Consider the following 22,989-nt stretch of genomic DNA (forward strand, 5'->3'; position numbering starts at 1 on the left):
TCAGGGTGGGGGACGATTACAGCGAGTTGCAGTAGAGGCCCCGCAGGTAGCAGAGTGCTGTTTCCAGAGGATCCGAGTTGTGGGCATCTGTGGGAGGACTTGCGTCATAGACCCTGACCCAGCAGCTCTTGAGACTGGACACTGGAGGCTATGGGCTTGGGAGTGTTGTCCACTAGCACGAGTACAGTGGGATCCTGGTGAGTGGCTATGGAGGGACCCCTTCTCTTCTGCCGACCGCCCAGGAGTCCCGTTCTTTCAGTACACTGTTCGGCTTGGACGTCATATACTTGCAGCACAGAGAGGCCCGCCCCGCTACAGCACGTCATTGGCAGGAGGAGGGCCTCACAGTCGAGTTCTTGGCAGCTTTTTGGCAGAGGCTGTGGGACTCCAGACAGCCGAGGCGAGTCACCTTGTTCCAGTGGCTGGTTGCACATAGAGCCACAACAGTAGGGAGCTGGCTTGTGCATAGTGGTCTCTTGGCCGCATGTGCAGCCTGTGACCAGTTGGTGGAGAGTCAGCGTCACTGTCTTTGGGACTGTCCCTCGGCCCAGCAGGTGTGGCTGGATGTTCTTCGGCTGATGCCTGCCCTCTCCACGGCTCGACAGTACACTTGGGGGGCAGCGGCTTGGTCCACCCTCACGGGCCTAGCACTTCAGTTTGAGCTATCTTCCACGAGCAGGATGATAGTGATACAGGGGGGGCAACCTACACTCCAGCCTGCTACAGAGATTACTCCACAGGAGTGGTGCAGTGAGAGAGAGGAGTGTTGGGAGCTCATCAGCGGCCTAGCTCTCTGGTTCATCTGGCGGGCCCGCTGTTTCCGCATCTTTGAGGCTCATCCTATGCCACCAGCAGAGACTGTTCGTGACTTTTGGCTAGAGATGATCCATACTCTCAGAGGACAGCTTGAGGGACTACAGGGCAGCTCCGACCGCATGCGGGAGCGCCGCGAGGCTTTTCTTCGACTCTGGCGCCCTGGGCCTTTCTACACCATAGTCCAGGGGGTGCTCAGATGGCACTACTGTCCACCTGTGTGGCTCTTCCCTCCTCCCATCTCTTGATTTAGCCTCATTGTATATATGCTGTTTTTTTTCATTGGGAGAGTCTCCCCATCATGCTTGTTGTAGCCCTCTCTCGCAGAGGTGGATGTAGCCCTATGGGCGGTTTTCATTAACTAATAGAAGGATCTTTTTCTCGGAAAAAAAAAAAAAAAAGAATGAGATGATGATGATTTTGGAGAAGTGACAACTCCCGAATGAACCTGATAACGAATCATGAATCACAACTGATTCAATGGAATGAATGATTGGACCACTTTGTTCAGTATGAACTTAGTGATGGATTGGATCCGCGAAAATGATTCTCGCACACGACAGTTTTTTTGTTTTTGTTTTCGGAGTCGGGTAGGGCACGCTCGGCCGCTCCCCTCATACACCAAAAAAGTATACAAGAAGAACGACCAAGACTATGCACCCAGAACCGAAGGCAGACGCTTTTGTCACTAGTTTCCTTTGGACTATGAGAGTTCAGAATTATCTACACTCTTAGGGCCATGACTAATCCCTTGAGAGACCCACTTCGCCACTTGGATTTGGGCGTGACAGCGACCAAGTACCTCTGTTCAGAGGCCCAGGTACTGCGGGACTTTCTTCGGTCTTCCCTTTGGAGTTGCCTCCTCTAGGTAACTTATCGCTCACCTCACTAAACTGCCTTTGAAACCCGACGGTTTTCCCCTAGGAAATTGCATACCCACTTGGAAGAGCGTCGGCTCACAGGTGGCGTCCGCTGAGGTTGGTGGTGTCTCCCGTTTGCACCTCCCAACCCCTTTTAGGTGAAGTTGACCCCCCAGGGGGGGAATGGCACTTGGGCGCTCTTGTAGCTCATCTGGCTTCGCTTGGGGAGAATTACGTCATTTCCCCCGAAAGGGATCAGATTCAAAATAACAACATAGGAAGGGGAGCATTATCTTCCCATCCGCCTATGTAGAGCACCCAAATACCGGGGTACAACTTCACCGAGGAACTTCGCCACAGGCACGTGCCTTGCGGTTCCGTCCCTCGAGTGCCGATCAAGGCGTACCCAGAAGGGCATCCGCTTCCCGCAAGCCTCCCCACCAAGGAGGATAACGGTCCTTTCTTCAAGGTCGATTGCATTGAAGGTGGAGTTGAACCGGTTTAGCCAACGCCCCCTCGCTTCATCAACCGTCAATCAGCTCATCAGCAAATGCGAAAGCGAACGACCCTCTAACTGGGAGCACAGCGTGCAAATGCTGTGTCCGCGCATGTAACTATCAGCCAGTTTAAGCCCCCCTACTCTCGCAAGAGCCAGCATTCTCTCCTCCTTCCTATTCACTATAGTGCTCCTATTGAGCTGCAGAAGGTATCCACGTGTTTGTTCAAAGCCAGCCTCCTTATAGGGCTCCAACGCCAGGCACGAATACCTCTCGTCCCACTTGCCCCATGCGTGGTAGCGAACTGAGCTAAAGTCAGCCACTGGGATATACTTATTCATCCAGTTCTGGGTTCTTGTCGTCCAAGTCCACTTCTTGAACGGTTGGTTCTTAGGCTTCTTGTTTACCAAGGAGCCTATCCAGGTAGATGAAACCGAGCGGTACTTGTCAAAAGCCCTTGCTCGTTGTCCCCCACAAAAGGCAAGTACAGGTGGTATGTTAAACTCGTGATGGAGAGTTGCCGTCCCTACAGAGGTTGACCTTGTTCCCTTTCCGAGTAACATTCACATCCCGGTGGCAACGAGGCGCTGCAGAGAGTGAAGGACACGCTGGTCATGGGCCCCCATAATTTCCGCGCCATAACAAATCATTGGATACACGCACACCTTAAAAACAGTCAGTCGAGACCAAATAGGGATGGCTAGGTTCGCCAGTAGGTGCTGACATGCAAAGAGACTTTTCCTCCCCTTGTCCGCTCGCTCCTTGACGATGCGTCAATGGAAAAGGTAGAGTCTACGTCGATGCCAAGGTACTTGTACGTTGCACCCACCGCAACCATCTCACCACCCAAAATAAAGATCCTCATAGAGAGATCTTGCAGGTCTCCATGGAACACCGTGACCATGCATTTGTCAATTCCAAAGGTCATGCCCCATGTCTTTGCCCATTCACTTACCTTGTCAAGGCTCGTTTGTAGGCTTTCAGGAGAGTCAGCAAGTAGAACCAGGTCGTCAGCAAAAAGGAGTCCTTTTATTCTCTTAAGGAGGTTAGGTACTTCCAGGCCCCATGTTTCCCCATCTGCGTCTAAAACATCGTTAATGTATATATTGAATAGACAGGGGGATCCTGGACATCCTTGGCGGACTCCCCGCTACACCGGGATCGAATCCGACAGTTGTTCCATCTGTCGGACTTTAAGAGAGGTGGACCTGTAGAGCGCTTGGAAGAATCTAAGTGCTCAACCTTGCAGGCCAGCCGCAGCGAGCTTTAGGAACAACGCCTCATGCGGTACTGTGTCGCATGCCTTCTTGAAATCAATGTAGGCCGCATAAGTTGGTTTCCCATCCTTGTGACAGAGTTTCACGATCTCTTTCAGACATGCGACCTGCCCTATGCATTTCTCATTAGTACGGAAGCCTGCTTGGTCGGGATTGAAGAAATTCCTCTTTTCAAGTATCTTAATCATCCGCCTAATCACGACCATACTGAGGACTTTTATGGCAACGGAGATTAACGCAATCCTGCGATAGTTATCAGTGTTGGTCAAATCGCCCTTCTTGGGGATTGACACAATCACTGCGTCGCTAGCGCCGGCAGGGATGTCTCCGGTATCGTAAATGCCGAATGATGCAATGATTCTCGCACACGACAATGCTTGAGGCGAATGATTCTCGCACACGACAGTGCTTGAGTCAAAAAATCTCTATGCACATGATTGCAATATGGGATTAGTTAACCCGGCATCAATGAGGTCCAGAATGGATCTAAATGTGGTTACTAAATACGTTGCCCGCAGTCATGCTCTGAGATTTGGAATGAATTTTTTCAGTGATGTCTTGTGATGTGACTGTCGATTTGTACAAGTGTTAGATGTGTCGTGTCTAGTGCGTCGGTACTAACAGTCACTGTCTACTAAGACAGTTTATGGCCTCTGTCTAGGTGTAATAGAGGACGATTACAATTCCAAGAGGGGGTTATGTCACAAATTGATGACGTGGCATGTCCAACTTATGGACCTTTGTCGAGGGGCCTAGGTGCCATTAATAAGAAGCAAAGAGCATGCTGACGTGGCTGTTGTACGGACTGCCGTAAAGCGCGTTGGCTGCTGACGTGGCAAAACTGTACGGATTTCCGCGATTTTCGCTGGTTGCTTTTGGCAGTGCTAGCTTTTGGGAGACATGGCTTTTGAAGTTTAATGCTTTTGGGGCTCTACTTTTAGCAACCCTTGTAAAACCTTTATAAGTGACCCAAGGGGGCTCACTTCTCATAGCATCTGGACGCAAAGTCTAATAGCGAGCACCCGCGGGTCGGTTGTACTCTGCTTAAAAATTAATATAAAAGAAATACCGAAAGGGACGCCAGTCTTTGGGGCCAGTATCTCTTGGCACGGAACTACGTCGGGCCGTGTCGACTCTCTTTTGATCTCTGAGGTATTTTGAAGTGAATCTCCGCTGTGTCGCGGTAGAATCTGTACTTGGAGTGTCCAAGTTTGTTACAAACTCCCCCGACAGTTGAATCTCTTCAAAGATCAATAATAAAGTACCGCAAGGGGCGCCTACGTTAGGGACTACCGCATTTAAGTAGTGAACTCCACCGCACTTTGCCTTGTCTCCAGTTTTCGATTCTCTTTTCAATTCCGGTACTTGCTATTCCAGATGTATTTGTCTGTCTCACCACCTTGTCAGTGACTCACCAATTAGACCGTGAACTACCGCAATGATACAATCTACAAGTCTTGATAGACTTTAATACTTCAAAACAACCAATAACTAAACAAAACAAAGAGAGTGAAGAAAATTTCGAAACAAAACGCCTTTATAAACAAGTCATTGGCCTTGAATTGCTACCGGACTAGATGCGAAGACTAGCCCATGTGTACACACACACCTTGCACAAAGCTAGGAAAATGCGGAGATGCTGGAATTGCTGACGTGGCTACTCTACGGCAGTTTCCGAAATTCACGGAAATGCAGCCACGTGGCCAGGCTGTACGGATTCCTCGATTTACAGCAGATTTGGTGCTCATTTTTGGCATTGCTTTTTTACGCAATTGCAAGAGAGAGAGAGAGAGAGAGAGAGAGAGAGAGAGAGAGAGACAGCTTTTGCTTTATTTAAGGGCTCAAGAGAGCTTGTGAGAGAAAAGCCCTTTCTGCTTTATTTTTCAAGTTTTTGATTTTCAGCTTTTGGGACAGCTTTTGAAGCTTTTGGGGCTCTGCTTTTGGCATCCCTTTTACTCTTTAAATACGTGGGCAGGGCCTCATAACTCAGGCCATCTGGACGTAGAGTCTGAGTGTGAGCGCCTGCCTGCACTCTTGTACTTTGAACACAGATTAATACAAAAAGAAATACCGAAAGGGGCGCCAGTCTATGGGGGCAATATCTCTAGGCACGGGACTCCGCCAGGCTAGTGACGAATCAATTGTGAACTATGAACTGTTTTGAAGTGATTATTTGAGGTGTCATGGTAGATTCTTGACTAGTAGTGTCCAAGTCTATTACAGTGGTATTAGAGCATGGCCGATTTCTCTTTTACAGGAAATCCGATCCCTTTTTTTCGCGGCACCTATGGCTTCAGGCAAAGATCAGTCGACTCCCTCTACATCCGAAGATGCGGGAAGGGATCACAACGAAGATTCACGCGAGTACGGCCCCCCCAACGTAACCGCGAAACGTTTCACCTTGAAACGCGGCGTTTCACCACGAAACGTTTCAGTCTAAAACGAGAGCACAGTGAAACGTGAAACCGAAACGTGCGTTTAGCGACTTTAAAACTAAAACTATGGTAACCTGTTGTTAGTGAAACAGCTTGTGTTTCACTTGGTGAGCGAAACGTTTCAAGGCCCGAAACGTTTCACCTATCCTCACCCATCGAAACGCGTTTCATGGTGACGTTGGGCCCCCCTCGGCCTACTCAGGCAAAGCGTCAAGAGATGGAGCGTCGACAATTGATCGACAATGCAACAAAGATGATGCTTAATTTTGCCAAGGACCCGAAATTGGCAAAATATATGAGCAAGACTTCTTTCGAGGAGGTGCACACACAGTGGCAGAAGACCACAAAACCACCCCGAAAACCCGCTCTCAAGAAACCTCCTACTCCCAAGAAGTATATAGAGAAAGAATTAGAAGAGGTGGTTGATGCACGAATTGCTCAACTTTTTGACGCGCAAAACAAAGCTAAAAAGCACGACAAAAAGCAAAAGAAAGGCACTGACTCCCCGGGTTATTTGGGTCATCACTCTACATTTGAAAAGGCACGAAAGCAGAAGAAGCGTGTTCAATTTGAAGGAGTACCCAGTTCTTCTTCTTCTTCTTCTTCTCGCAGTTGTTCTAGCTCATCTGACTCGAGCAAAGAAGATAGAAAAGGCAAAAAGAGAAGGAAAAAAGCAACGCTTCGAAAAGGGCAAGAAAAAAGGCAAAGAAGCCTAAATCTCGCCCCGTGATTGATAGTTCTACAGAGGACTCGTCTACAGACAGTTCGGACTCTGATGACAGCAACTTTTATGCAAAGAAGAAGAATTTTTACAAGGCCAACCAGTGTGACTTTCTAGAAGACAAAAGCAAGAAAGTCCTAGAGTTTAAGGAAGGTGGACAGTCAATTAAATTTGACACGTTTTTTGGTTATAAAGATGCTTTGAACGCTTTGTCTTTTGTACAACAGTTTGACATCGCTTTCGCGGGAGGGCGTAGCACTCTAAGATTCAGAGAGCTGCCTCTTACTTTAAGGGGAATGCTCGAACTTGGTGGTCCACGCTTTTAGTAAACAAGACTGTGTCAGTTAAATGGCCGAAATTCAAGAGGCTTTTTATTTCTTCTTGGCTAACTCGAGAGTATGAACGCGATATACGAACTTCTTGGAACCATCTTCGGAAGACCAAGAAGGATACAGCGGACACTTATTGCGAGAGATTCTGCATCTCTTTTCTACCCGCCTCTTCATTTAAGAAGATCTCGTTCAAGGAACAGATTGAGCAGTTTACCTTGGGTCTTCCTACTAAGATCCGAGATAACTTCTTGGAACAAAAATCAGCTTCCATTCAAGAGTTGATGAGTCGTGCGAAACGGGGTTTTGCCATTCACTCTGGCAGTTTGACCGTCCCTACAAATGAGATCATGACGCGAAGAGCTGAACAGACTTCGACAAATGAAAGTAGAAAGAGGAAGGGCAACCCAAAAAAGAAGTATGCACGACCCAAGCTCACTCCTCACGAGAGAGCTCGCTTCGCCAGGGAAGGGAAGTGCTTTGGATGCGGGTAAACTAGACATATCTCCGCGAAGTGCCCTAAAAAGGCACAGAAAGAACAGAACGACAAGGACGACGAAACGCCTGAGATTTCGAGAGCAGCTGAGGAACGTGGAAGAAAAGGCAAGATGAAAACAAGACTGGTTCCGGATTGCGTGGATACCGATCCCAGCACGTTAGACGAGAGTACAGAACTTTGCCGAGCTTGGGGCGAAGTGAAAGACCAAGAAGCCCTGATCTTCTTTGATGGAGGAGCCAAGGCCAACTTCATTTCACCGGAATTGGCAGTGCGGCTCGAGATCACTCCCGATTGGATGGGACCACTTGTGGAGGCAGTTCTAGCGGCACCCGGCAGGGACATAGCCATAGCTATTACACCTGTCATTGGCAAACTTCAGTTGCATTGTCAGGGTATTTGGGGCATGAGGACTTTTCCATAATGCCTTTGGAAGGTTGTGATGTCCTCTTGGGAATTCCCCGGTGCCACAAGAACAACGCCGTGGTTGACTATCGGGCGAGGAAAGCGACATTGACCACAGAGAAGGGCAAAACCATTGTACTCGATATAAAACGTAAGGGTGAGTCTGTCCCTATTGTATCGGCTTCAGCAATTTCTAAATTAATGAAATCCAATCTGTTTGTTTACTCGATCTTTTTGAAAGAGTTGAGTAATGAGGATAGGACAAATATGTCTGAACTTGATAAAGAACGCCAAGATTTTCTCCACTCTCATGCCAATTGCTTCTCAGAGGGCCTGCCACGCGAGTTACCACTCGCTCGTCCTAAAGATCGTACTATTGATATGACACCTGGAAGCACACCACCGAACCGGCCACCTTATCGTGTGAGCCGAGCCCAGAACGAAGAAATTATGAACCAAGTGAAAGACCTCTTGGAAAAGGGTCTTGTCCAGCCTAGTACTTCACCGTATTGCTCTCCAGTGTTGTTGGTTTTGAAGAAAGACGGATCTTGGAGAATGTGCATCGATTATAGAGCTCTCAACAAAATCACCATCAAGAACAGATTTCCAATTCCTAGGATCGATGATATACTCAACAGATTACAGGGATCCTTGTGTTTTAGCAAGATTGATTTGAAGAGTGAATATCATCAGAGCTGAATCACGCCGGGAGACGTCTACAAGATAGCCTTTCGGACGACTTTTGGGTTATTTGAGTTTTCGGTGATGCCTTTTGGACTAACCAATGCTCCTGCGACATTTAACCGGATAATGGACAAGATTTTTCGAGAGTACACGCTATTTGTTGGCACCTTCTTTGACGATATCATTGCTTTCTCCAAGGATGAGGCAAAACATAGAGATCATTTGCTTCAAGTCTTTCAAGCATTACGAGATCACAAGTTAGTGATTAATGCGAAGAAAAGTGAATACACTTTTTGGGACACGTGTCAACAGCAAGAGTGCAGATGGATCCGGCCAAGATAGAGACTATCCGTGATTGGCCCGATTTGAAGAATGTCCATGAAGTTAGAACCTTCTTGGGATTGTGTTCACACTACAGGCGGTTCATTTGAAAGTTTGCAAAGGTTGCTTCCCCTTTGCATATCTTGACACAAAAAGGAGTCCCTTTCTCGTGGGGACCCGCGGAGGTGACTGCCTTTCAAACATTGAAAGAGAAATTGACTACGATACCAATTTTGACTTTGTCGGACTTGCAGAAGTCATTTGAAGTATATTGTGATGCTTGTGGTCGTAGACTAGGTGCGGTCTTAATGCAAGAAGGCCATGTCATTGCTTACGAGAGCCAATTGTTCTCAAGGCCGGAATTGACAGCACAGGTTTATGAGAAAGAGCTTTTGGCGATTATCCATGCTCTTACTCAGTGGCCGCATTACCTACTCGGAGCGGATTTTACTGTCTTTACAGACCATCAGAGTTTACGCTACTTCTTGTCACAGACGCAGCTATCGGAAAAGCAGATGCGGTGGGTGAACATCTTGTCACAGTTTCACTTCCAGATTGTCCATGTTCAGGGACAAAAGAATTTGGTGGCAGATGCTTGTCTCGCAAGCCGTTGGTTCTGGCTATTTCCACAATACATCAAAGGAGCTTCGAGGATATGGTAGACCAATATGCCACAGATACGGATTTGTAAGGTGCAGCGGAAGTGAATGTTGAACTTTGCTCAAGATTAGTGCTCCGAACTGTGCTCAAGGTTCCTTTTACTTAAGGTAGGGAGAGCCTTCCGTTCCTTTAGTGAGAGAGTGCAATGGACACAAACAAAGTGGATGAACACTGTGAATGAAGGTGTTGAGACTGAGAGACTGAGAGAGAAGAGAATACGACACCAGAATGTTGTCAAACCCTCCTCCAAAGGCCCCACTCTCTATGACGAGAGCGGTCTACTTATGATTGCACAAATCTCTACAATGCTTGGACTTGCCGACAATGTCGACGACGATGAGTACGATGACGAGACGGGCTGAAATCTGAGAATGCTAACGGCTGAAATTTGAATTCTGACTCTATGTCGGAGACGATGTCGATGACGACGGTACGACGATGACGTGCTGAAAACGCAGATGCTGAAATCTGCGTTTTCCGGGCTGAAACTGCAAACTTCGCGGAATCTAACCGTGCGGCGAGGATCTGCTGAGGGAAGGTGAAATCCGCGAGGTTTGGGGTTCTACTGCGGAGTCTGACTGCTGAAAACTGAAAACGCTGGTGCTACTGCTGCTTCTGTCGCGAAGATCTGCAAAAACGCTAGGTCTCTGGCTGATCCAAAAACGATAGGCTGATTTGGGGTTCTACAGTGGAAATCTGCTAACGCTAGGGCTGATCTGCTATTGTGGGGGAATCTGCTACGCTAGGGCTGATCTGTTGTCTAATGTCGCCGTGAATCTGCAAGTGCAAAAACGCTGGCCAATCTGATGCAAAACCGCTAGGCCTTCTGCAATGCTGAAAACGCTAGAGGTGTCGCGGGGGTCAGTCCTACTGAGAAGTTGCCTGTTGAGCAAGGTGCTCCTACTGCCTCTTCTGCCAAAAAGTGCTAACTCTGGTTTGCTTTTATATTATCTTAGCAAAATTGCCCTACCTAGTTCCCAACAAAAGTCACTTAATAAATAAGTGAAAAATGTCAAAAATAGGGAAAATAGGTCTATGCACTGTAAAAATGCTCCTGATGGGTTTTGATTGGAATCTGATAGTCATGCTGTGTGCAACCAGAGGATATGCATCTAATCTAAGCGTCTGGACATGCACGGTCTGCGAACAGACTCAGAAAAGTGCCAAATCACTTCCTATTCTAGACTGACTTGACTGAACTGAACCCTTGTCATGCTGTAGCTTGTCCACGGACACATATTGGATGTGTCACGTGACATCCCCTCCTTTTCAAAGTGAGGTACTGGTACCGATGTCGTGCCGCTCCACTCCCATGACAAGAAAATGAGCAAAGGGATGCCACTCAGGTGTTTTTGAATCCTACATGATTATTCAGCAGTTATAAGGGCTTGCTAACAAGCCAATTTTTTAACTAAAAGTGTGCCAGATGCGGCTCTAAGGGCCAAAAGATGTCTTGGTAATGCTAAACATTGAGTATGCTTGAAATGATCATAGCAGGGATTTTATTGATTAAGGTTGAAGTGCTCAAAGTGCTCTACAGGCCTTTACGGCTCGTCAATCGGAGCTACAGATATTTGAATTGGTCGCAGATCCGTACCGGATTGGGCAATTGCAACTGAAGGGATTAAAATGAAGTGAATGCACGGACCTGAAGTGCTCGCTTTGTGGAGTGCGTCAGTCTTTTCAGATCAGTAATAGGATTTACGGTTGCCAAGTTATTGGCCGTTAAAGATGCACCAAGGGTTGGTTCCATACCAATCCAGTCGGCTCGATCAAAGTGCTATTTGGAAATCTTTGAGTTTTCGTCCAGGTTTTGGAATGCTATGATGGCGAGGAAAAGTCAACGTGGCTCCAGCTTGCTGGAGAGAAATGATATGCTTGGCAGTGCTTTAGTCAACATGTACGCCAGTGCCCGCCTAATGTGGCCGCCCAATGAAGGATGCCAGGCATTGCCTCAGGCAGGCATTTATGCCAAATGTGATTCCCTTACAATGGCTATGGCCGACCTCAAAGGGGCATGGCCACCCGCAATAAGAACCGGCCGCCCAATGAAACAAATAAGCCACCCATTCAATTAAAATAGGGGCTTAAGGGTGTGAAGCCAATAGGGAAATGAAAAGCAAAGGCATGGCGGGTAGAACGCAGGCAGCGCAGGAGGAGAAAAAGGCTTGCGCCCTCCTGTGTGGTGCTCCAATGAGGACGCCGAAGAAGCGAGAAACACCTCAAAGGCTCATGGCGTTGCTTTTTGGTGCTACTCTCGCCGTGTTTGATGCTGCTCCAAAAACCCGCCTGCCGCGTCATAGAGAGGCTACCCATTAGCGATATCGCTAATTGGTAGGCCCTTTTTTAGCAAGGAAAAAAAACCATGCAACCTATAAAGGGAAAAGGGGGCTCTCTTGGAACTCTCGTGTTCTTTTTTTTGTTTTGTCTTCCCTTCTCATTGAGCTCTTAAGCAAGCCTAAGCCCGGATTATCACAGCTTAAGCCATATTCCTAAGCTCTCTACGCCTAATCTCATAAGCCACGCTTAATCCTAATCTCATAGGCCAGGCCTAAGCCTAATCTCATAAGCCGAGCCTAATCTCTCATTAGCCAAGCCAAAGCTCTCGATTTCACTAAGCAATCTTTAGCCTTGTTAACCATAATCTCTAAATCTCCTTAATCGAAACCGCTTGACCATCAATAGCCTTGATAATCCAAAGCTCTCGAAGCTAAGCTCTCTAAACGGAAGCCTAATCTCTAATCTCTAACCAAATCCTAATCTCGCTTAAGCCAAATTTTCCTAAGCTCTTAATCATAAGCCATCTTAATCATAAGCTCTCTCATCGGAAGCTTAAGTAATCGAAGCCATCTTATCCTAAGCTCTAAGCTAAGAGTCCATAATCTCCTTAATCTAAGCCGCCTAAGCCCATTCAAATCCGAGATTTAAGCCATAAATCTTAAAGCCAAAATCAGACGGCCATTGGAAGTCGAAGTTCCTATGCCATGCCGGGAAGAAGCAGAAGGCAGTACAAGGCAGGTCATTATTGATTTTCTTGATTAGCACCTGGATTAAGACAGGTTAAACTTTGTAAGGAGCATAAACGCTTCCATTAACATTTGATTAAGTAGGGATACTGTTGAGTATTTGGTTTAAGGTAAACTGTCTGTTTTAAGCTTTGTTCCCATTAATTGTGTCTGCTGCAACTCTTTTCCTCGCACCTCTCACAGCCAGGGGCCCGGTGCCTTCCCGGCTTACCTTTCGAATACAAATCCCCCGACACCGAGCTGTATAGCGTCGAGGGAGATCGCCTACAGGGTCTGGAATCTGGAAAGGACTCTTCGCCGGCCCACTCTGATACGTGGGTCGTGCGATACTTGAACTTCATAAAGGTTTGCAACGCTTGCTTCTTTGGGCCGCGCCGAAAGCGACAAAGTCTTCTGTGGCTCCTTCCATGCTTCAACTTCGTCTATAGTCATACGTCTACCTTCTTCGAGAATCTCCGAGGCTAGAAATTCCTGAAACCACTTCCAACACAAAAACATGAACATACCCATTCCATGTAAAGTAAGTGGAAAAATACTATTCCTTTGAAAAAACTGTGCATGCAATGCAGATGAGCAAAGTGACGGAGTGCCAAACCGTTCATCACACACACGCAAACAATGGGGTCGAATCTTGACTTTCTGATCTAAATCAATCAACTGTGGCAAATCACAATGGAGATGCCGATGCTTGATGATCAATTCGTCTTGTGCTCTTTCTACGACTGTGTCGTGCCAAAGAAGAGACATGGAATGTGACTTCCTTGAATGCATACTTTTCAGCTTTTCATGAGAAATCCACATACATCCGTGCTCATCCATGAGTGAAACGTGCTCAACGTACAATATGTCATGCCTAGGAAAAGGGATCACATAAAGACGCTGACTAAAATACAGGAAACGATCACGAATGAAACAGTCAAACAATGCGTGCTGACTAATCATGCGAACACATAGTACTTCCTGTGAGGGTTCTTTGGATCTAGGCTCGAGAGCCAAGATCGGTTCTTCCTGTTTGATCGAATCTTCCTGTGGGGGTTCTGTGGACCTCGACTCGAGAGCCAAGATCTGTTCTTCGTTATTGATCGAATCTGCAATGAGGTTGGCTTCACTAGAGAAAGTATCAACTAACACATCATCCTTGTGAACAATCACATCATCTTCATGCAAATCATCATGCTTGTGAGAAATCACATCTTGATCATCATGCAAATCATCATGCTTGTCCTTATCATCCAAATCATCATACTCATCATTATCATGCAATTCATCATGCTTATCATCATGCAAATCCTGTGTGTCTTGCTTTGGAGAAGAAGAGACTGAGAGAGTCTCCTTTTCCCGAATCTCTTGCATCTGTGCTTGCACTTGAGAAAAGAGTCGCAACAACTCTTGCATGTGTCGCGCTTGTTCATGCTCACACTCTATGGCCTACCTTTCTTTCTTCTTCTCTTTCTCCTTTTCTTTCTGCATGTCTGCAATCCATTTCTGCTTTTCTTTCTTTGCATTCACGATCAAATTCCGCCATTCTTTCTGCTTTTCTTGCTTCGCGTTCTAACTTCCTGTCCATAAACATTTGCTCCAACTCCTCCGTAGGAGTTAGTGCAATCCTTGGCGTAGATGGGGAAGGGGGGGGGGTCGAAAAAACCTCCTGGTGGGGAAAATTCTTCTTCGCCTCTCTCATGCTCATCACCTCCAAGCGAAGTATCCATTCCGCTTCGAGTGATGACCATCCACTGAAGTCGTGGGTTCTTGTGGGTTCTTGAGGTCTTGGGTTCTTAAGTTCACAAGAAACTTGGGTTCTTGGGGGTATTGGTTCTTGGGGTTCTTGAGTTCTTGAGTCTTGAGGTTCTTGAGGGTCTTAAGGTTCTTCTTTCGCTTGCAATCTGTGTTAGAGAAGGATCTTCTCTTCACCCGAGTTCTGCTCTTTTACGCGGGCCCTTGGCAGCCTTGCGCTTGCGCTCACACCAAGGTTGTTTTTTCCCACCTCACGTCGATTGGCCGGTCGCGAAGTGCACAGTCTGCTCTCAACGAGTGAAAAGAGGCACAAGGGGGAGCTGGAAGCCCTTCTTTATTGGGTTTCCTGTCACTCTTCAAAAACACGATTAGGAATCGACACGCCCAAGAGAACTTGGGTTACGTGCGACAGCAACAAGCAAAAAAAATATGTGCTTCTTTCCTTGAGTGATACAGAACATTGTCAAAACTCTGATACCAATGTAAGGTGCAGCGGAAGTGAATGTTAAACTTTGCTCAAGATGAGTGCTCCGAACTGTGCTCAAGGTTCCTTTTACTTACAGAAGGGAGAGCCTTCCGTTCCTTTAGTGAGAGAGTGCAATGGACACAAACAAAGTGGATCAACACTGTGAATGAAGGTGCTGAGACTGAGAGACAGAGGAGAAGAGAATACGACACCAGAATGTTGTCAAACCCTCATCCGAAGGCCCCACTCTCTATGGCGAGAGCGGTCTACTTATGATTGCACAAATCTCTACAATGCTTGAACTTGCCGACGATGAGTATGATGACGAGACGGGCTGAAATCTGCGAATGCTAAGGGCTGAAATCTGCAAATCTTTATCTGCTGAATTCTGACTCTATGTCGGAGACAATGTCGATGACGACGGTACGACGACGATGCGCTGAAAATGCAGATGCTGAAATCTGCGTTTTCCGGGCTGAAACTGCAAACTTCGCGGGATCTGACCGTGCGGCGAGGATCTGCTGCGGGAAGGTGAAATCTGCGAGGTTCGAGGGTGCTACTGCTGCTTCTCTCGCAAAGATCTGCAAAAATGGTAGGTCTCTGGCTGATCCAAAAACACTAGGTTGATTTGGGGTTCTGCAGTGAAAATCTGCTGACGCTAGGGCTGATCTGCTATTGTGGGGGAATCTGCTACGCTAGGGCTGATCTTCTGTCTGTCGCCGTGAATCTACAAGTGCTAAAACGCTAGCTAATCTGATGCAAAAACGCTAGGCCTTCTGCAATGCTGAAAACGCTAGAGTTATCACGGGGGTTGGTCCTACTGAGAAGTTGCCTGTTGAGCAAGGTGCTCCTGCTACCTCTTCTGCCAGAAAGTGCTAACTCTGGTTTGCTTTTATATTATCTTAGCACAATTGCCCTACCTAGTTCCCAACAAAAGTCACTTAATAAATAAGTGAAAAATGTCAAAAATAGGGAAAATATGTCTATGCACTGTAAAAATGCTCCTGATGGGTTCTGATTAGAATCTCATGGTCATGCTGTGTGCAACCAGAGGATATGCATCTAATCTAAGCCTCTGGACATGCACGGTCTGCGAACAGAATCACAAAAGTGCCAGATCACTTCCTATTCTAGACTGACTTGACTGAACTGAACCCTTGTCATGTTGTAGCTTGTCCACGAACACGAAGGGTTGGATGTCTCACGTGACAGGATTTTGATGACGTTTTCACACAGGTACATGATGGGGAGACAGTAGCGGGATATTCCATTTGGGATGGCTACTTGATGAGGAAAACAATGTTGTGCGTTACACAACCGTTGAGGAAAAAGGTTATGACCGAATGCCACTGTCCGCCTTTTACAGGTGACTGCGGCATTGCTACCACCATGAAAGGGGTAGAGAGATACTTCTTTTGGCCGAGACTCAAGAAGGATGTGGACGAGTTTGTGCGCAGTTGTTTGGTATGCCAGAAGGTCAAGTTTGACAGGCATAAAGCACAGGGATTGTTACAGCCTTTGCCCATACCCACCCGCCCCTGGGAAAGTATTGCAATGGATTTCATTCTTGATCCCCCGAGAACACAGAGTGGCCACGATGGTATCTGGACTGTTATTGACAGATTTAGCAAGCAGGCTCATTTCATTCCAGTGAAGAAAACAGTCAAGCCGGATCACTTAGCGAGACTGTTTGTGGCCCAGATTATCAGATTACTTGGCATGCCCGAGACGATTGTCTCCGACAGGGGCCCCAGAGAAGGCAATTTGGGAGAACATTGGCACGCGGTTTAAGTTCTCGTCATCTTTCCACCCGCAGACTGACGGGCAATCTGAGATTGCCAATTCAATGGTTTTAGATTTATTGAAATCTTATATCTCAGATCAGAAGACTCAATGGAAAAAGTATCTACCTTTGGTGAAATTTGCCTACAACAACACGATACACTCTTCAACCGGGAAGGCGCCATTTGAGATTATTGAAGGTGCTGCAAAGGTTCCACCCTCCTTAAGCACAAAAGATAAGATTTTTGAAGCGGATGAGTATACGCACGACTTAGACACGGCTTTTGCCAAGGTCCGCGAGGCTTTGCAGAAATCTCAGAAAAGACAGAAAAAGCCAGCGGATCGCCATCATCGCGATTTGAAATTGAAGGAGGATGATTGGGTGCTCTTACGTTTTGAGAAGGCACGCCTGAGAAAGAAGAAGGGAAAGAAGAGGCTTTTTCCAAAGCTTAGTATGAGATACTACGGACCTTTCCAAATCTCCGAAAAGATCAATGACGTCTCCTTCCAACTAAAACTGCCCGACACTTGGAGGATTCACAATGCATTTCATGTGAGTCTCTTGAAACCTTTTAAAGGTGATGTGTCTGAAGATGGGGAGCCCGATGAGCAACTTGAAGTGGAGGAAAACGAGGAGATCCTTGTTCTTGAACAGATTTTGGCACATAAGGACAAAAAGAATAAGAGTAAAGTACGAAGGTGGTTCTTGGTTAAATTCAAGAACTATCCTGCATTGGATGCGAAGTGAATGGAGGAGGAGGATCTAGCAAATACTCCTGAGATTGTGAACCTTTACCTTGAAGCTTTTGGTTTATCATAGTCTACTCCAAATGGAACCCTGAATTTAGCTTGGCCGGAGATGTGGGGCAGTGGGTTGCACAAGAGGGGAGTTACTCCGCTCCTTTGTCAACAGATGCCTTGATTTTTAGAATACTAGAGTCACTAATGTCTCTCTGAGCTTCACGGATACTGAGAGCTGACAATATTCTGCTGTATAACTTTATAAAATGGAATTCTTGAATATGAAACTGATTTGTTCTTGACTTGTTTTTAAGTGCAAGAACTGATAGACGAAATGACTGCAGCATTTTGGTCTAAATGATCTCGAATAGACATGGTTGCAATAGGGGTTAGTCAATCCGGCATCTTTGAGGTCCTGAGTGGATCTAGATGCGATTGCTAACTGCATTACCGACAAATCATGGTCTAAGATCCGAATGAATGTTGATGTGATTTGTCATGTGATATCCTGTGATATCAAGTGATGTCCTGTGATGTCGTGTGATGTGACTGTTGATTGGTACATGTGCTAGATATGTGTTCCTAGTGCGTCGGTACTAACAGTCAGTGTCTGTTAAGACAGTTTATGGCTTTTTTCTGTTTTGCAGGCGAATCGAGGGCGATTACAATGCTTTCAAGAGGGGGGTATGTCACAAATGTGATGACCTGGCTGCACATGTGTACACACACCTTGCACAAAGCTGGAAAAATGCGGAGATGCTAGAATTGCTGACGTGGCTGCTGTACGGCAGTTTCTGAAATTCACGAAAATGTTGCCACGTGGCCAGGCTGTACGGATTTCGCGATTTACGACAGATTTGGCGTTGATTTTTTGCATTGCTTTTCTACGCAATTGCGAGAGAGAGAGAGAGAGAGAGAGAGAGAGAGAGAGAGAGAGAGAGCTTTTGCTTTATTTAAGGGCTCAAGAGAGCTTGAGAGAGAAAAGCCCTTTCTGCTTTATTTTTCAAGTTTTTTATTTTCAGCTTTTGGGACAGCTTTTGAAGCTTTTGGGGCTCTGCTTTTGGCATCCCTTGTACTCTTTAAATACGTGGTCAAGGCCTCATAACTCAGGTCATCTGGACACAAAGTCTGAGTGTGAGCGCCTGCCTGCACTCTTGTACTTTGAACACAGATTAATATAAAAAGAAATACCGAAAGGGGCGCCAATCTTTGGGGCCAATATCTCTAGGCACGGAACTCCACCGGGCCAGTGTCGAATCAATTGTGAACTGTGAACTGTTTTGAAGTGATTATTTGAGGTGTCATGGTAGATTCTTGACTTGGAGTGTCCAAGTCTGTTACAAAAACCCTGACCCTAAAACCCGTCACACTCGTATTTGTTCAGTATGGCCATTGTTGGCCCCTTTACGAGGGGCATGTATTTTATGGGTTGTCAAATTCCCACATGTATGGTGACGTGAGTGTAGCTTGAGAGTCGGAGAGGGGGGAGGGGGTACACTCTTATTTCTCATGTTGCTCATTCAAGGATAACATCGTCATCAATTATCGTTTGAACACAGAAAACCCCTGGTCTTCAGAAGCGCCAATAGAAGAGTGAGCCAAGATTTGTCCATGGCATCTAATGCCATACTGAATTTTGATTAAAACTTATGTCAGCATTCCTGAATAGTTACTCGGTTCATGTTAAATAAATGGTCACTATCTCTCATCGCATGTAAAAAGTAGTTCTGTAAGCTTGGAAAAAAACATCAATCAAATGCAATCTCCTATTTATACAGAGAAAAGAATCAAAGTTCATCATATGCAAAATGCATCAAGATCAAGCTAGTTATTTGCATAGCTCCAAAATGCTAAATAGATACCACATCATGAACTTCGCTCAGCTCTCAAATAGACTTAGAGAGTGTCACAAATGGGTGACGTGGCTGCTGCCAATACACACACATACCCACCTGGCTGCCCGCTAGACCCACACACCCCCGAAAATGCTGATGCTGCTGACTGTACGGCCGAACAGATGACACGTGGCAACCTGTACGGAATTCCGTGAATTTCGACGCGTTTGGCGGACATACCAGCGACAGCCTTTGGGGTATAGCTTTCTGCGTTGCTTTTTCTACGCAGCACAGCCTTTGCTCTTGCTTTATTTTCTCTACGCAAGCTTGAGAGAGAGAGAGAGCTTTAAATTTTTTTTAAAGATGCTTTTAAGTTGAAAGCCTATTTTTAAGGGCACATTTTTATGGCAAGCTTTTGGATTCCAGCTTTTGGGGCTCTACTTTTGGCATCCCTTGTACTCTTTAAATAAGTGGGTAGGCCACTCACAACTCAGAGCATCTGGACGCAGAGTCTGAGTCTGCCCACACTCTTGTACTTTGAACACAGATTAATACAAAAAGAAATACCGAAAGGGGCACCAATCTTTGGGACCAATATCTCTAGGCACGGAACTCCACTAGTCCAGTGTCGAATCAATTGTGAACTCTGAACTGTTTGAAGTGATTATTTGTGCTGTCGCCGTAGATTCTCGATTTGGAGTGTCCAAGTCTGTTACAGAGAGGCTCTTGATGATAAGAAAGCAAACAATTATTAACAAAGAGACCTTGAGCCAATAAAGGATCCAAACTAAACAATACATCCTTGTACTCTCTTCTTCAATATATCCTTGCGGGTTATGATTCACACACTCCATTACTTGAAGATTGGCCTCATATCAAGTATGGCCCTCAAGCATACAAAAAGGAGAAAGGTTTAAGCAGTCCACAAAATGAGCTTTAAGTGACACCACCCAAGATCACCAACCTCCATAAGCAAAGCATCTAGACAATTATCAGGATGGCCAAGACAACCACCCCCACATTTTACTCAAAATGCAAAGGCATCTTTTCCCAAATCCATGGCCCAAATAGTCACAAGGTTTAGAATCAAACTATGGGATTCAATTTTGTCCATCGTATAATTCATTCAAACTCAAGCTCACAAAAAATGCATCCACAATATGTTCTTAGAGGACTAAATCATCACAACCATTCATTATAAATTTTGCAACCACAAAAATGACACAAAAGAATTTAGAAAGACCTTTTCCGGTGGAACTGTGTCAAAAACATAGACTTCTCCTTGGTATGACAACGTCAATTGATTCGTGCCTTGCACCCGAGCTGTTAAACTAGAATGTGGATCGCCAGGATGACCTCCATCTGAATGTATTTCTGGTTCCTCCATGCCTTCATCACCACCCTCATCCTCAGCCTCATCTCCTAAACAATTGTTTTCATCATGATGTGCAACATGACCTTGGGTATGAGCATGAACATAACGGATGTGCATGTGCCCATGTTCAACAATGTGGCCCTGAGCTTCAGCTTGATCATCACCCTCTCCATGATTGTGTGTACGCAAGTGAGCATGAGGGAGGCTGCTCATATGAGCATGTGGCAGCGCATGTGCATGCGCGTGATTGTGAGTATAAAGAGAGGGATGCTGATGGCCATGGAGAACTTGTTGTTCTGCTGCATGCTCTGCATCCGACATCGCGATCAGGAAAGCTCGGAGGGAACTGCCTTTCTAAGTGATCTCACATACATCACTGGCAACAGAAAGAAACCAGCCCAAGCGCAGGTCTCTGATAAAACCTCGAACCAGAATTGCGAGCAGAGCCTTAGCGTTTAATCGTTTTGGCTCCTTCCATTTTACATAAAACTCTCTCTCTCTCTCTCTCTCTCTCTCTATCTCTCTCTCTCTCAAATCTCCAACTTAAGTGAGAACCCCGTTGAGGGGATTCAAGGGCGAGAAGTGAGGGCCCACTAATCAAACAAAAGCATACCGTCAAGTAGGGGATTCAATTTATTTAAATGAAATTGAGAGTAGAATCAAAGGCGATGCTGTTATTTTTAGTGAAAAGTTGTAGATATGTAGTAGTGTTAATGTGTATACGCGCTTCACCAGGGGCACTTTTTTTCCATTGGGTTTTTCCCCTGGACATCCGGTGTGAAAGGACACCTTATCTCTTAAGGTTTCATATAAGCTTTGTAGCTCTGAGTTTGTATATACTCTATTATTTTAATACAAAGAGAGAGACTACAGAGATCTCGTACACAAGCTCTGTGTCTTCTCCTTCTCCATCTTCTTCCTACTCTGAGTTGTTGTCTTCCTTCTGGTTCCTGTTTCATCATCTTCAACAATTGGTATCAGAACGAGGTGATTTCCAGAGCCTCTACTTACGTTTTCGCATCCGCGCACGCAATCGCAGTTTTCAGGCAGTTTTCGAAAAATTTGCTCGTAGGAGCATCCTCGACGTTCCGGGAGTATTCTGAGCAGATGGCTTGAGGTTTTACCCCCCTTTCGAAGCCGTTTGAGCCCTCAGAATTTTGTTCTGAGCAACGTAGCAGAAGTTACTTTTCGGAGGCGTTTAGATCAAGAGGGTGTGCACACTTTTTGACAGATTTTCTTCAGGTAAACAGTTCTTTTGGGAAGCAGCTTGTCTTAACTTTGTGCTGAGATTTTGTGTAGAGTTTTGCTTGCATTGGAGAGGAGATTTGTGAATCTCTTGGAGATTCTTTTGCTCTCTTGTGTGCATCCACAGTATGGCTCAATCTACGGAGAAAGAGATTTTTGGTGCGTTTACATCCGAAGACAAATTGGATGGTACCAACTATTCTCTTTGATCTTTTATGGCCAAAAATGTTTTGGTTGGTAAAGGATTGTGGGATTATGTATCTGGAGATGAAGTTCGTCCAGTTAGCATTGCACCTGCCACGCCTGGTCGTGGTGCAGCTGTTGGTGCAGGACCCTCACAAGTCACTCCAGAGCAAAAGAGATGGGATACTAAAGATGCACAAGCTATGGCTGTGATTGCCTTAACCATAAAGAGGACAATCACACCACATATTAGATCTTGCAGAACTTCTGAGGATGCTTGGAACACTCTGCAAGCTATGTTTGGAGGAAGAAATGCTACCAGAATAGAGTTTTTGAAGAAACAACTTGACAAAATACAGATGGACGAAGGTGACGATATTGTCGAGCATCTTACAAAAATCAGGGATCTTAAAGAGCAATTGTTTAGCATTGATGAAGTGATTCCAGAGAAGGACTTGGTTTCCAAAACACTCAATTCACTACCACCATCTTATTTGACTTTTCAGACTTCTTTGACTCTATCTTTGCGAGCTAATCTTGAGCCTCTTCATTTTGAAGAGTTAGTGGCTTTGCTATTGCAGGAGGATCAATCACGTAAGAACAAGTCTTTATAGGTGGATGGTATGGATCATGCTCTTGTTGTACATAACAAAAACAAGGCTAAAGAGAGTGCTCATCACTCCAAGTCTGGTGCAGGACAGTCTTCAGAGAAGTCTAAAGGTGATTCCGACAATTCCAAGAAGAAAGGTAAATGTCACTACTGCAAGAAACCTAATCACTACATTAGTGAGTGTAAAAAGCGAATTGCTAAAGAAAAGAAGAAAGAGTCAAGTTTGGTTGTTTCAGCTTCTAGTGATTCTTCTACAGTTAAAGAAGAGTCTGCAAACTTTGTGCAGGATTCTTATGCTTTTATAGTATGTTCAGATTTTTTTGCTTACAGTGTTGACGAGACACAAATGATTTGGTACTTTGATAGTGGTGCATCCAGGCATATTACTTCAAGGAAGGATTTGTTTTGTTCATTGGATGCAGCTCCAGCAGGAAAGAAGGTGACATGTGCAAATAATGCTTCTTATCCAATCAAAGGCATTGGTAAGCTTTTGA

The 22,989-nt window shown here is 45.7% G+C and overlaps 1 protein-coding gene across 1 annotated transcript in view; it reads right to left on the minus strand.

Moving 5' to 3' along the window:
• Positions 1 to 20,965, minus strand: part of LOC147426693 (GATA transcription factor 24-like) — a 72,935-nt gene extending 51,970 nt beyond the window's left edge. Inside the window, exon 1 of the mRNA XM_086498136.1 lies at positions 20,326 to 20,965. Within this exon, the coding sequence (XP_086354262.1) occupies positions 20,326 to 20,778 (453 nt within the window). The 5' untranslated portion in view covers positions 20,779 to 20,965. The remainder of the gene's footprint in view (positions 1 to 20,325) is intronic.
• Between the last annotated feature and the right edge of the window lie 2,024 nt (positions 20,966 to 22,989).

Source organism: Adiantum capillus-veneris, chromosome 24 (assembly GCF_014529385.1).
Source record: "Adiantum capillus-veneris isolate H3 chromosome 24, ASM1452938v2, whole genome shotgun sequence".
NCBI lineage: Eukaryota > Viridiplantae > Streptophyta > Polypodiopsida > Polypodiales > Pteridaceae > Adiantum > Adiantum capillus-veneris.